The sequence below is a fragment of the Phyllopteryx taeniolatus genome, chromosome 13 (genome assembly GCF_024500385.1).
Source record: "Phyllopteryx taeniolatus isolate TA_2022b chromosome 13, UOR_Ptae_1.2, whole genome shotgun sequence".
NCBI classification, from domain to species: Eukaryota; Metazoa; Chordata; class Actinopteri; order Syngnathiformes; family Syngnathidae; genus Phyllopteryx; species Phyllopteryx taeniolatus.
Genome location: NC_084514.1, coordinates 12,904,829 through 12,918,723, shown reverse-complemented (window position 1 = coordinate 12,918,723; position 13,895 = coordinate 12,904,829). Strand labels below are relative to the sequence as shown.

The window sequence follows — 13,895 nt, the reverse complement described above, 5'->3', positions numbered from 1 at the left end:
TCCTAACGAATCTACAAGTGAGACAATGCATTGAGGTATTTCCTGTTTGTGTCATGTTCCCCCCCCCCCCCCCACACACATTTTGATCTTCTCTGAGATGAATTATGCAAAGTAGCACCTTGGGAGGGAGGCAGAACAGCTCATCTCATCAAAGAACTGCTGGAAATCAATGCACCACTGCTGGGCGCATCTGTCGATGTGCAGTCTCTCTCTCTGTCTCTGTCTCTCTCTGCCTTTCTGTGTGAGAGAGATCCAAAGCTAGTCTACTTTTTGCTATGCGTGCCAGCATGCTTCCTGTCTTGCTTTAATTGGAGAAGCCTGCATGACCCAGCCTCAGCTCATGTATACCGGAATCATTGGGAGCAATTTCTAGACCTGTCTGTTCATAAGCCATACTGTACTTACACTGCGGGCACGGAAGGAAAAAATAGCAGAGGGAATCGCATCAACTGCTGTTGTGCGCTTGGCGGTTCCACAATGCACACACTGCAGACAAAGCGCGGTCCTTTTTCGGTGATGCGACACGGCATTCCCATCTAGCGGTTGAATTGTGCATTACAAGATCAGCCAACCCCCTCGATCGTAAAGTAAGAAAAAGCTGTAGAACTGCACACATTCTGAGAGCAACGTGCGGGCTCAGTGACAATCCACAATCCACAATCCACATCGACATCCACACTGAACCTCCATCCATCCATTTTGCAATCCGCTTGCCCTCAGTTAGGATCTCGGGTGAGCTAGAGCTGCTGACTTTGGGCGAGAGGTGGGGTGCACCCTGGACTGGTCGCCAACAACCATTCCCACTCACATTCGCATTTATGAACCTAATATACTGTGGGAGGACGCCGGAGTAGCCGGAGAAAACTCCCGCAGGCGCGGGAGAACATGGGGACGTCACCGAGCTGAGACCTCAGAACGATGAGGCGCTGCCGTGGCTGACTGAACCGCTGTTTTTAATCGCTGTTAAATGCGTTCTGGCTTTGCATTATTTTGGGGCACGTGAACTCGACTCGGCTTATGATCTAAACACAGCTGGATCACATCAATTTCAACACAGATCTGTCGGCCCATGTGGAGTGTGCTTGTGTGTCTGGGTTTTTTTTCCAGGTACTCTGGTTTCCTGTCTAAAAGCGTACAGTATTGTAGGTTAACTGAAGAGCAAATTGTCCCATAGAGTAGGTGTACATTGCTGTTTGTCCCTTTGTCAACCCTGTGATTGATGGCGATGAGACAAGGCAGCCGCTGCTATCGGCACCGGCTTCTCCCTACTCTGAACATGTTAAGGGGATATTGGACAGTCTTGGCTATGGGTTAAAGTTGTCTCAAATGTGCTTGTGAGGAAAAAAAGTGGTGTTTGTATCATTTCTATCATTTGTCGCCAACAGGATGACCTGGACCCCTTCCAAGACCTGCTGGAGGATCGCTCCTACGCCACAGATGTTAACATGGCCAGTCCCAAGGCCAAGTACGCCCAGTGCAAGGAGACTAAGAAGGACCTGATAACGTAAGAGTCAGCCGACGACGACTCCATCTTACGTGCGCCCCCCGTCGAAGCTCCATTCAATTATTATTTGCAGAGCACCGCTTATCTTGCGCTTTCCCATCCTGTTCTTTGTGCTTGCTATTTTATTTTATTTATATCCATTAGTCCACATTGAAACACAGTAATCCTCCCCCCCCCCAAGTTTAAAACTCACAAGGAATAGGTAGCTGGTATATCACTCCTATTTTCACTCCCCAAAAAAAGCAGACTGGGTGAACAATGAAGCTCCCTTGTACTTTCTCTCTTTGGACCTCTCCGTCTTCCACAACTCCAATCCAAATCATGTCAGGATCCAGTGTTCCAACCAGGAAATGAATCACAGACAGTGAAAGCTAAACTGGAAACAATGAAAGCTAACAAAAATCTGAATCGACACCCTTTTCACATTTTCTTCTCCTTCCCTTTGGCCTTGTAAATCTGTCAGACGTCCCACACCGGGGTGTGACGGAAGTGGTCACTTGACGAGCGATTTCGCCTCACATCGAAGGTGTGACTTCCTACGATTTATTGTTTTCAGCTTACCTCCACTATGGCGTCAGTAGTCCTTTGACATCTGGCGAAGGAACAGCCTCAAATACGTCGAACAGCAGGTTCAAGGCTGAATTCAGTCAATTACGAATAAACCCTTTTTGCACCGCAGCTTTCACCGGTCAGAGGACGACAGCTTCAGTCTGAGTGTCGCGTGCTCAATGGTTGACGCTTCCATTATAGCAGTGCGGAACTCCCGTGTCACTTTCAAACGTATGCACACAAGTGTACTATTTGAAAGGTAAATTGGGTGCATTGTGAGGAGCGCATGCAGTAGAGCACCGAACAACAACCCCTCAACATGTCATGATTGTTTTGCATTGTTTGTGTGAGTTTTGGATTCCTCACCAATGTTTTGTTGCTAATGTCGGGGTGTATTTCTCAGTCTCTCAGGTTGCCCATTAGCTGATAAAAGTATTCGGAGCATGCTGGCCAACAACGCGCAAGAGCTCAAGTAAGGCGTTAGATGACTTGTTTGGTTTACACAACTGCCTTTAGTCTTGTTTCAAATTAAAACAAAGGGATCACAAAGTCACTCTTAATTCACTTCATCATAATGAAAGGAGATTTCAGGAATCTCCCTGTCCATAACTGCTATAACCAACATAGTAGAGTTTTTCCTCAGTCGCTTTGGTACATTTCTCAGATCAGACTTTTCGTTCTCAATCCTCGCATCCTTGTGTCAGTTGTGCACAGCAAAAAGGCAGCTTCTCATTTTTCTGAACAGGTTGCAAATGCTTTGGTGCGTCCATGCAGCGCTGTCTTTTCCTGTCTGCATCAATGGGGTACGTACGCTAAGTCAGCAAATTACAGCACAGGCAAAATGTGAATCTTGCAATCAATTTTCTACAAACACTAAGGTGCAACTTATAATTTGAAATAATTGTCATCCCAACTTGGGCCAAAGTTCTCCTCCGAACATCCCTCCGGATGTTACATCGTTGCATTGACAACACGACGAAGCAATTTGACACAAAGACTTGTCATTCTGCTAGCACGGACGGCGGACATGTTCACTTTTGGGAGGTGAACAAAGTCTTTCGAACAAGACTTTCGGACTTTTTCAGGCAATCCACGGTTTTGCTATTTGTACAACTTGTTTTGAGATTTGACTTAGTGTTTTGGCAAATTTCAAAAGTGATTCGTAAAATGTACCAAAGCAACTGGGAATAACTTTGAACTGTTTCCTTGAAGTCCCAGCAGAGAATTGCTGCACAGCGCTGTAGGATATACTTGGAGACGCTTGCATTTATAGGTCACAACTACATTCGTTTCTTTTGTTTTGTTTCTGAATATAGATGAGTTAACGAGCAAGGAAGCGGGTGATCAAAGTCGAGCCCGTACACCTTTCTTTGAAACACAATTGCATCATCTCTTCCAGATAAATCATCAACTAAAATATCCCGACAATACATCTGATGTCATTATATTGAATCGAAGCTTTCGTAGGACACTCGTTGAAATGTTTGTTTTACTTGGATCTTTTCTTTCATTTGAATGATAAACCAGATGGATGGATCCTAAATGTTGTGACTGTGCAGTCAAATGTAACGAGATCCAGTCCAATCCAAACGTATTGGGACGGCAAGGTCAATTCCTTTGTTTTTGTTGTCTCCTGAAGACAAAAGATGACCATGAGAGAAAAGTTTGCAAATGACGTTCAACAATTTGGTTCCAATACTCTTGGAGGGGACTGTATCCTCCTTTTGTTGTTAGGCCCTGAGCCCTTTTTGTGTTTTCTGCCCCAGGTGCCCGACACCAGGGTGCGACGGTTCGGGACATATCACTGGCAACTACGCCTCTCACAGAAGGTACGCCACGCTGTCTCCGCTTGATCCGTTGACTGTTCCCTTTCACAAAAGGTGTCATATTTATATTGGAGTATCTTTGTGCCATTTGCAATACTTTATCTGCAGCCTCTCAGGGTGTCCACGGGCCAGGAAAAGTGGCATTAAGATCATCCACAGTAAAGAGAACAAGGAAGACCAAGAGCCTATCAGGTAGCCTGTGAGAAACAAAATGAGACCAGGTAGCACTGTGAATGACAAAAACCAATATGGTGCAATATGCGCGGATGTACGCAATGACAAATTTCACCTGACGAGTCGAAGGTTGAAGGTGAGACTTTAGAATCTTGTCATTTGGCGAGGGGAAGATCCCGCAGAGCCACAGGAGACATTGATTGGACGGCACCTAAATCCCTCGGTGGGCTTCTCCGGGTCTCGCTCCTGCAGCAGCCAACTTGATTTCTCTCGTGGTGCAGAACACAAACATCAGACATGGGCTATTCTCAAACTGTTCTTCTTCTTTCATCTCAGCATGATTTGGGGAGGTATTACTGCTGCAATGATTGACCGCCATTGAAATATCATATGTACATCGTCGCCATCAAATATTTAAGAACGTGATATTCAATTGTGGCAGCATGGTGGACTCGTAGTTAGCGCGGCTCCCTCACACTTCTGAGGTTAGGGGGTGGAATTCCGGCTCCGGTTTGAATGCGTGTTCTCCTCGTGCTCGCGTGGCTTTTCTCTCGCTACTTCGGCTTCCTTCCTTCCTTCCTTCCTTCCACGTTCCCAAAACGTGCATGTTACTTTAATAAAAGACCAAATTGCGCATACGTGCCGAGCAATTGGCTGGCAAGCCGAGTGCACCCCATCTCTCACCCCAAGATAGGATGGGCTCAAGCTCACCTGCGACCCCAATGAGGTCAAGCGTTACCGGGCTAGAAAACGGATAGCCGAATTGACATTTAAGTAAGTAAGTTGGGACATTGTGTAAAACAAATAGAATACAGTCATTTGCAAATCTTTTTCAACCTATATTCAAAGACAAGATATTTCGTATTCAAACTGATGAACGTTATTGCTTTGGGGTTGTTGGGGTTTTGGTTTTTTTTGCACATTTTTTTCCCTCATTTTGAAATTGGTGCCTCCAACATGTTCCAAAAAAAAAGCTGAGACAGGGACAACAAAAGACTGGGAAAGTTGAGGAATGCTCCAAAACATCTGTTCGGAACATTCCACAGGGGAACACGTTCATCGGAAACAAGTGCGTTTCATAATTGCATCCGAAAGGAACATCCCCGAAAGGCTGAGTTGTTCACGAGCAAGGACGGGCTGAGGTTCGCCACTCTGTGAACAACTGCATGAGAAAATAGTCCAACAGTTGGAGAACGACAGAGAGTCATCGCCGCTATTGTGTGTAGAGGCAAATGACCATCGAGGTCCACTGCAATGAATAGAAATGTGATGGAACAATGCCGATCAATACAACTATTAGCGTGTGTCCTCTGTGCATGTTTGACTCTTGACCCGGCAGGTGTCCTGTTCCTGGTTGTGATGGTCAGGGTCATGTGACAGGAAAGTATGCATCCCACAGAAGTGCATCAGGATGTCCCATAGCAGCCAAGCGACAAAAAGATGGCTACCTAAACGGCATCCAGTTCACGTGGAAGTCCGGCAAGACGGAGGGGATGTCCTGCCCCACGCCGGGCTGCGACGGCTCGGGTCACGTCAGCGGCAGCTTCCTGACGCACCGGAGGTACTGATTGGCTTAATTGATGAGGTGCATCTGCGTCTATGATAATAGAGACATCTCTTATTATTAAGCGATGCTGTTTTGCACTATTGCAAACATGACATTTTCTTCATGCTTTTGCCTCATGAATGAATCTCATTGGAAGTCTACATTCTCTATATTTCATTGTACTTCTTTTGCGGCTATTCCGGTTGCCTCCCACATTCCAGTAACACGCGTGTTAAGTTCAATGAAGAATCTCCATAGAGGTGTAAAGTGAGTGTGAAAATGTTGTCATCTATAGGTGCCCTGTGATTGGCTGGTGGCCAGTCCGGGGTGTACGTTTGAGCTCCGCCACGGATGGATAGGATACACGTCTGATCTCGTGGCAGACCCCTCCCCTCGGCTCAGCTCACCGCCACCAAAATGAATTTGAGTTTAGTTTGATGAATCCAAATTTTGTGACTGTTTGACCACGTGCCCTGCGAATGACGAGCGATCGGTCCGGTCTCCCCTCCGTCCCGTCAATGTCAGCTGGGACAGGCCCCGGGCTCGACCACAAGTGGACGGATGGGTTTCAGATCCTCTCATGGATCAATGGAGGGTGTGGAAGTGGGAAAAGTCGCTTTGTCTTTCAAGGACCCAAAGTAGGAATTGACAATTATTGGGGGAAAAAAAAAAAAAATCGAATGTATTTCCATAACAGTTACATACTGTACATTACACAATCGTAATAATACATGTATCATTGAAATGATAATGATCGATTTTAATGATGGGATTAGATTAGAATACATTACATTACATTACATTACATAATATTACCTGACATTGGATGATGTTACATTAGATTAGATTAGCGTTCGACATTACACCCACATCCACTGAACAGAGCGGCCAAATGCAGCATCATTAAGTCAAGGAAACTTGTGCCCGCTTGATGCATTTTCCTCTGACAATTTGCAACCCAATAAGAACTGAGAATTCTTTTCATTGATTGATTTTTTCCCAGAAGATTTTGGTCAACTTCCGAAGTGTACAACCTCCTCATCATATTTGCCCGCTGTACAGTATGTGCATGTGGTGTGTGCGTGTGCGTGTGCGCGCGTGTTGCCGAATATGTACCACAAGGAAACGTTTTCTATGTAATTGCCTTTCCAGCCTGTCGGGCTGCCCGCGTGCCACCTCCGCCATGAGGAAAGCCAGGCTCTCCGGAGTGGACATGCTCACAATGAAGCCGCAGCGCAGCAGCAACGGTACCTACCTAGCGCCGTGGGTTTTACATTCACAACATGGATCCTGACGATCCTTTTTTTAGGGCAGGTTGTTAATAACGACGGCAGTGACGTTATCCAATCCAGAAGTAGCCCGCGCATAAATCTAGCATTGATTAACTGAGCTACGTCGCGCTGACACTGAATTTTAGATGCTCATAAATGATGGGAGAAGATCAGAATCCCAAGTTGTCTGAGATTCTTTCTTCCTTTAATTGACTAAAATGATCCATGTCAAATATTTCATAGCGGTGAAGACTGTGTCTCATAATGTCCTTCATAATTCATGACGGAATATGTCATTTTAATGCCCCCTATCAAATGTGAAGTCTGCTGTTTGCGGGGCCTTGTCCTAACGCGGGACTTGCCGCTCCGCAGGGTTGCATCACGAAGAGGAGCTCAAGCATCTGGACGAAGAAATCAAAGACTTAAGTGACTCAAATTCACAAGTGGAAGCAGACATGATCAAACTCAGAACTCAGGTAACACTTTGAAGCGTTTGCATTTATCCCACGTGACTGCTGACCGACGGAAATCTACAATCTTCTCTCCTCAGATCACCACTATGGAGTCCAACTTGAAGTCCATGGAGGAGGAAAACAAGGTGATTGAACAGCAAAATGACTCTCTCCTGCATGAGCTGGCCAAACCTCAGCCAGTCACTGGTTAACACTTTAGCTAATGCCCAGCTCCCCCAAGGAGCGCCAAGCCAGACAGCTGCAGTTCATAGTCATTGCGGAGAGCCTCGATTATCTATTCGCGTTCATGCTTTGCTGTGTTTTTAAAAATCCAAATCATTTTTTCCATTCTTTGCTTCTTTTGCAATACCACTTCACTAATTTAACATCTATTCATCCCATCAGATGACTCTGGCGTCGTCCCTATATAGCTCACAGCAATTCTAGGGGACATTCTGCATTTTATCTATCGATCGATCGATCAACAACACTTCATTTCTTTCTTTGTTATATTGAGCTTTCAGCATTTGCGTGCAATTTTTAGTCGCTCGAGAGTTGCATTTTGTAGTTCTTAGGTTCCCCCAGTGAAGTCTTTAGGCATTCAACGCAGCTCCATTAGATGATCAGAAAGTCTATACAAGCGTGAGCGAGATGTTGTGTGTGCCTCCAAAGAGAGATGAACGCTGTTCAACAGCTGTTAACAAAAGTGGTTGACCTGCCAAAACTATTTGTCGTCTCATTGAGGCAATTTTGCAAAGTTTGCTTTTACTTTTGCCAATTATACACCTTTCAAGCTAAGTGTCGCATATATGTGTCTTTGTTACAAATGGCATACATACAGTTAAGTATCGTTATCGAAAGCTTTTTGGATTCATATAAAAGCATGTTCAAATCACGTCAAGAGCCTGCATGTTCCTTATTTCCGCAGAAACCGCTGGCACACAAAGAACCTCTTCTTCGGACTAACGGCTGCTTACAGCTCCACCAGCAAGTAAGCCTCAGTTGTTTTTGTTTTATAGATACAAACAAAAACTGCACCGAAACAAGAGAAGTAACAAATACACCCAAAAGGGCACAAGATGAACCATGAAAAGCGTGGCAAACGAGACCATGTGAAACAATCCATCAGCACTGTGTGTGTAAAGCACATCCGCTAATACGTCTATGGGCATTTCGTTGGTTTTTTTTGACACCAAATACGGACAGATCTCGGATCATATTGTCTGTTCTATTTCATTACAAACATGATTGATGGGGTGAGTTCTTCCACACCAAACTCCTGGAACAGTGCATTTATTGGCCTTACTCCTCAAATGTAACCAGTTACTTGATTACTGTGCTGTGTCGCAAAACCTGCGTCCATTCGATATCTGTACTGCATTTCTCCTAACGTAGAAGCATTGAATTCGCTGCTAACTGATTCATGAAGAAGAAGATACGAATTGCACGACATGATCTAGCATCTTTCGAGGGACCTAAGAATACTTAGCAGTAATTGAAAATGTGCACGTGTGCGTGTGTGTTCCTGTCTGACTGGAAATGAGGTTCAGCTTTATTTAGTTTCCTTTTCCCTGTGAAAATGATGTCGATTTCTGTTACTCGACTGAAGACCCGTGCATTTTCTTTCGTCTACCTCAGTACTGTGAGGCAGACTCGCTGACCGATATCACACTGTGATGCCCACCATAAGAACCAAATGCATATGCTTTATTCATTCCTTTTATTTATTCAACTACTGTGTAAGATCCTCAGATTGACACGTGTAAGTCGCCGTAATCAACAAAGGGTAAGACAAAAGTACGCTTCCAGTTGTTTCACGTTTTCGATCTGGGCGTTTTGTTTAAGCCGATGACGCCAAATGTGCTTTGTCACTGGGAGGAAGGGCGGCCAATGAGTGAAGCGTGTAATTACGATCAGGTGTTGGGAGGTCTAGGTAATGACCCAAACCCTACTTCTAAACGGGTATTAGGTGGAAGGCCACCCCGAATATTGACCATGTCAGGTTGAATCGGTTCCTGGAATTGCTTCATGTTGTGTTTCTGGCCCTCCAGGAGCCAATCGAACAAAACTTTGATGCCTACGTCACTTCCTTAACGGACATGTACGCAACCCAGGAGCAGTACCGCAGTCCGGAAAACAAAGCCCTGTTGGACAACATCAAGCAGGCGGTCCAAGGGATCCAAGTGTAACCGTCCGGCAAAGGCAGCCTCACGCTCACCCCTGCAAGATGTGGCTGAAGGTTCCATCTCCTTGGCGCAGAGCGGTTACTTAGGATGTACAGTGTTATATATTCGGAATACTTTAAGAAAAAGGGAGGTATTATGCTTCGCGAGAGACGTTAAGAGTCATTTCTTCTCTTCTCTTTTCTTTTCGGGGGTCTTGCTTCGAGGAGGGCCACAAAAGCATAAACAGCAAAATAGTTTTTGAGGACATTTTGTACGTTTTCATATGAGCTGACAGTGTCATGTGATGTTTCGAGCTGCTCACATATGCACATTTTAGTGTGTACGACTGAACAGTAAGCTGATACTAAGGGAACAGTTCTTTTTATTGCTTGAGCGCAGAGCATTTTCAGTGACAAACAAAAGCTGAGCTCGACAGTGCTATCAAAGAGCAAAAGCTCATGAAGAGGAAACAACAATGTTTTTGCCTCGACGGGTGGTTTTCAATTTGGTTTTTCTTTCTTCTTCTGTCTGGCTTGTGGAGTGTTCAAGGGCAAGAGCTGGCTTGCAAATATCTTTATTTTTTACAATGCTTGAAACAATTGTGTGTGTTTTGTTTTATCATTTAAAAAAAAAAAAGGTGTAGCTGAACAGGGGGGGGGATTTGTAATCGGTGCTGTCAATGAATCTGGGGGGGGGGGGGGGGGGGGGGGGCAACTGACCGGACGTACAGTATGTATGTATGAATGTATGTATGAGCAGTTATATTGTAAACATCATTACACGGAAACCCGATGGTGGAGATCCCATTGTTTAGGAGAGCAAATTATGACTTCCCGGGGGAACAGTGCATGTGCATTGTACGATCACGTGCATCTCATCATATAATCTCAATTCCAAACGTATGGACAACGACCTCGAGATATCACTCATATCCTCCTATTAAATCCAAACTGTGTGGATAGAATCGGAAATATTTCAGCAATATAAAAAGTCAATCATTTCTTTATTGTAGTTAGGAGATACAATCTGCAAAGGAACAAAATATAGGGTATATGCAATTTCTTCTTTGTAAACAAAGTGGGGCAACACTAATCTTTCTAATATAGCCTTGTAAAGTAGTAAAATAGTTAGTTTTTGTTTTTGTTTTTGTTTTCTACAAATCTTTGAATACCAAAAAGTTTTTTAAAATGTAGGAGGAATCTGATTGTTGAGTTGTCCAAGTGAAACGTTCGGTCCACGACTTTTTTCTGTAATATTTTGCACAGGGACACCTTCGTTTCCATGTTTTGATGTTCTCACAGAACTAAAAGCAGTACCCGCGAGAGGAAAAAGAGGGTTTTGTAAAGAGTATTTATAGACAGGAGGACTTACAGGGTCACTGTCCCCACATACGTGCCAGTAGACTATTTGCACTTGTCCTTGAAGATATTACCCTTCCTTACGTATGGCGACGTGCAATTTTCCAGGTGACCTCTTTGGCACACAATTGGAGCAACGAAGAGCTTGGAGCCACTGTGTGGATTAAGTACCACTGAAAAAGGAAGAACAGGGAAGAGGATGACTATAACCATAGCAGTTGTACTGTAGGCTATTGTAAAAACATGATCAATGTTCATTTTTGCTATGTTTTAGGAAGATGACGTTATCCCCCAGCAGCACTTTATATCTAATCACTGTACAAAGGAGTTAAGAAATGAATCCATTCAAGGTTTTCAAAAAGACGCAGAAGACAAGAAAGGCCTGGCGAAACAAGACCTTTTGAGAGGGATTCCAATCCGGCATCACACACCCGGCGCGCCTCCATTCTGTCGTTCTCGTTGTTAGCGGTCATCCGATTTTGCCTTGTCCTGAGCGAATGCAGCGGAATCTCATCGAACGAACTTTGCCGCCGTCCCACTGCCGGGACCCTCTCCTGCGCATCGCAACTGCAACCGCAACTGCATTTGCCTTTTTCCGCGGCATTGCGTCTGCGGCTTTTGCCAATATCGCGATGCTTCACTAGACTCATTGCTCGTACAGGTTTTTGGGATGAGTTGTCGTTGTCGCTCAAAACGGAAAAAGGGATTCCTAAAGCACAAACTGCTCGTCTGACGTTGGTACGTAAATAACTAATCTGAAGAGTTTTCCGTGACGATCCATAGGCAACACAAAAAGCTCGCCATATATTTAAAGAATGATGACTTTTCATTTTTCAAATCAAACGTCATATCATCAGAGTTGAGTCTACTTTATTTGCACCATTTCATTTTACGATGGCTTTCACTGACCATGAACAAAGACTGGATTTTGTATAAACTATTGTGTGCTCTCTGTGGAACTGAAGTTTGATTTATTTTTGTACGACACAGCATGGATTTGTTGACATTTTAATTTTGCTATAAATGTGTGGGATCACAAGTTGCTGTGATATTTCCTTTATAAATTGTGAACTTTGTACAATTTTTTGTCATGCTGGATGTTGACACATCTTACTCGAATAAAGAAAAATGTGTTGCCAGAGGCCTGTAAAATGCCTCATGTTCTTTTTGTTTTTCTTGTCATAATTCCCCATAAAGTCTAGAATTGGAAGAGTACCGACTGTTAATTGGCGTCGACAATTTATTCTTTGCTTATTGGAGCAGCGGCGAACAATAGCGTCATGTTTAATCACCATAGTTTAACTTCATCAGATCATTCCATTCATTTCTATTCTCCTTCCATTCTGGACAGAAAAGAAAAGCTATGGTGTGCAAGTGATGCCGTGGCCTCCTGGTCCAGTTGAGATTCACGCAGTGTCCGTATTGCGTGGCATTTGAGAATAGCTGTAAATGTTGGGATGCGATCTTCCACATTGTAGACACAAGGATGGGGAGAACATGCGAACACCTCACACGAAGGCCACAGCTAAGACTCGAACCCTCAACCTCGGAACGCCGAGGCAGACGTCCTACCTACGAGGACACTGCTCATTTCCCCAGGAATTGCTCTTCATCACGAGAGGAAATAAATGCGCGCGTCCGTCCGTCCGTGCGTGCGTGCATGTAGCACAATACAGTGCAATCAATTCACCAGCAGATGTCAGAAAATGCCAACTGTCCAAGACGAGGAGGCCTCTTGATGTGCAACGAGCAGTTTATCGTAGCAACCTGATGAATAATAGGGAATTGAAATGATTCATGAAAAGCATTTCTTTCGGTTTTATGGAGTCGCTCAGACTAAATTAAATGGAAAAAAAAATGCACATTTAACACATCACAGATTATTGAATACGATGCTAAACCAACTGTAAAATAAAAGATGCCCCTGGAATTTGATATAATTTAGCCCATAATTTACGGTGGAGTTTGCAATTTTCAACAACAAGGGCAAATCAAGTCTTTAATAAACCTACTGAGCATATTTTTGGTCATTGAGAGGAAGCAGAGATACTTGGCGAAAACCCACATCAGCCCTTAAACATTTCAAACCCTGAACCTCACAAGTGTGACACAGACACACCACCCACTGTGCCGCCCAGCAGAACGATGGCCCCTCCCACAGGGGGACCCACGTCACCCTTTCGGGCTGTGCCCGGCCACCAGGCGCTCGCCTTTGAGCCCCGCCTCCAGAGGGGGGCCCCAGTGACCCGCGTCCGGGCAAGGGAACCCTAGATCCATTTGATTTATTCTTCATAGGGGTTTTTGGAGCCGTGCTTTGTCTGGTCCCTCCTCTAAGACCTGTTTGCCATGGGTGACCCTACCAGTTTCAGGGCTGCTGTTTCAGCACCCTGAGTCCAGACCGTGTGTGTGTGTGTGTGCGTCATGAGCGCTTTGCAGGGTCTAGCAGCCGCACCTTGTCATCCTAATTACACCTGACCGCTCTTAAGACGCTGTGGGACTCCAACTGGTCGCCAGACTATCAGCGCTCTACGTGGAGTTCGTAGCCTGGCCACCTTTTGCTTCCTGAAGACCTCTTGAGTTACCTCAGTCTGCCATCTGCCCTCGCTCCCTGCAAGCCAGCGCTCACCTCTCGCGGCCCACCGACAACACGGACTCCTACCCTGCCAGACCGGTCCTCGTCGGAACCCTGCCGATCCCGGATTTAGTTCTCGGAGTTCCTTTGTTCGCTGCCAAGCTGCAATAAACCGTTCTTCACAAGCTCACCTCGCTGTCCCCTCTGCATCTGGGTCCAACTTGCAACCTGAATGCAGACAAGCAGGGGCGTGAAGCCCCAGACAACTTAGCTCCTAGGATCATTGGGACACACAAACCCCTCCGCCACGATAAGGGGACAGCTCAAGGAGAGGAAATCAATGCAATTCAATCAGAAATACAATTCATACAAAAGAAATATAAAACTTTACATCAATAATTCAATTTGTTAAGAGGAGCCTAATAGATTCCAAATGTTGGATCACAGTACACTGAGCATTTACACCCCAGTTTGGCCA

The 13,895-nt window shown here is 45.0% G+C and overlaps 1 protein-coding gene across 5 annotated transcripts in view; it reads left to right on the top strand.

The window, feature by feature from the left end:
- Window positions 1-11,999, top strand: part of myt1lb (myelin transcription factor 1-like, b) — a 120,467-nt gene extending 108,468 nt beyond the window's left edge. For 3 of the 5 annotated variants that reach the window (XM_061794994.1, XM_061794996.1, XM_061794993.1), the window contains 10 exons: window positions 1,386-1,504; window positions 2,457-2,525; window positions 3,820-3,882; window positions 3,988-4,071; window positions 5,393-5,614; window positions 6,752-6,846; window positions 7,243-7,346; window positions 7,421-7,468; window positions 8,251-8,313; window positions 9,374-11,999. In XM_061794994.1, coding sequence (XP_061650978.1) covers window positions 1,386-1,504; window positions 2,457-2,525; window positions 3,820-3,882; window positions 3,988-4,071; window positions 5,393-5,614; window positions 6,752-6,846; window positions 7,243-7,346; window positions 7,421-7,468; window positions 8,251-8,313; window positions 9,374-9,511 — 1,005 coding nt within the window. In that variant the 3' untranslated portion in view covers window positions 9,512-11,999. The remainder of the gene's footprint in view (window positions 1-1,385; window positions 1,505-2,456; window positions 2,526-3,819; window positions 3,883-3,987; window positions 4,072-5,392; window positions 5,615-6,751; window positions 6,847-7,242; window positions 7,347-7,420; window positions 7,469-8,250; window positions 8,314-9,373) is intronic. The other 2 variants (XM_061794995.1, XM_061794997.1) reach the window with 2 other exon arrangements.
- Window positions 12,000-13,895: the final 1,896 nt, after the last annotated feature.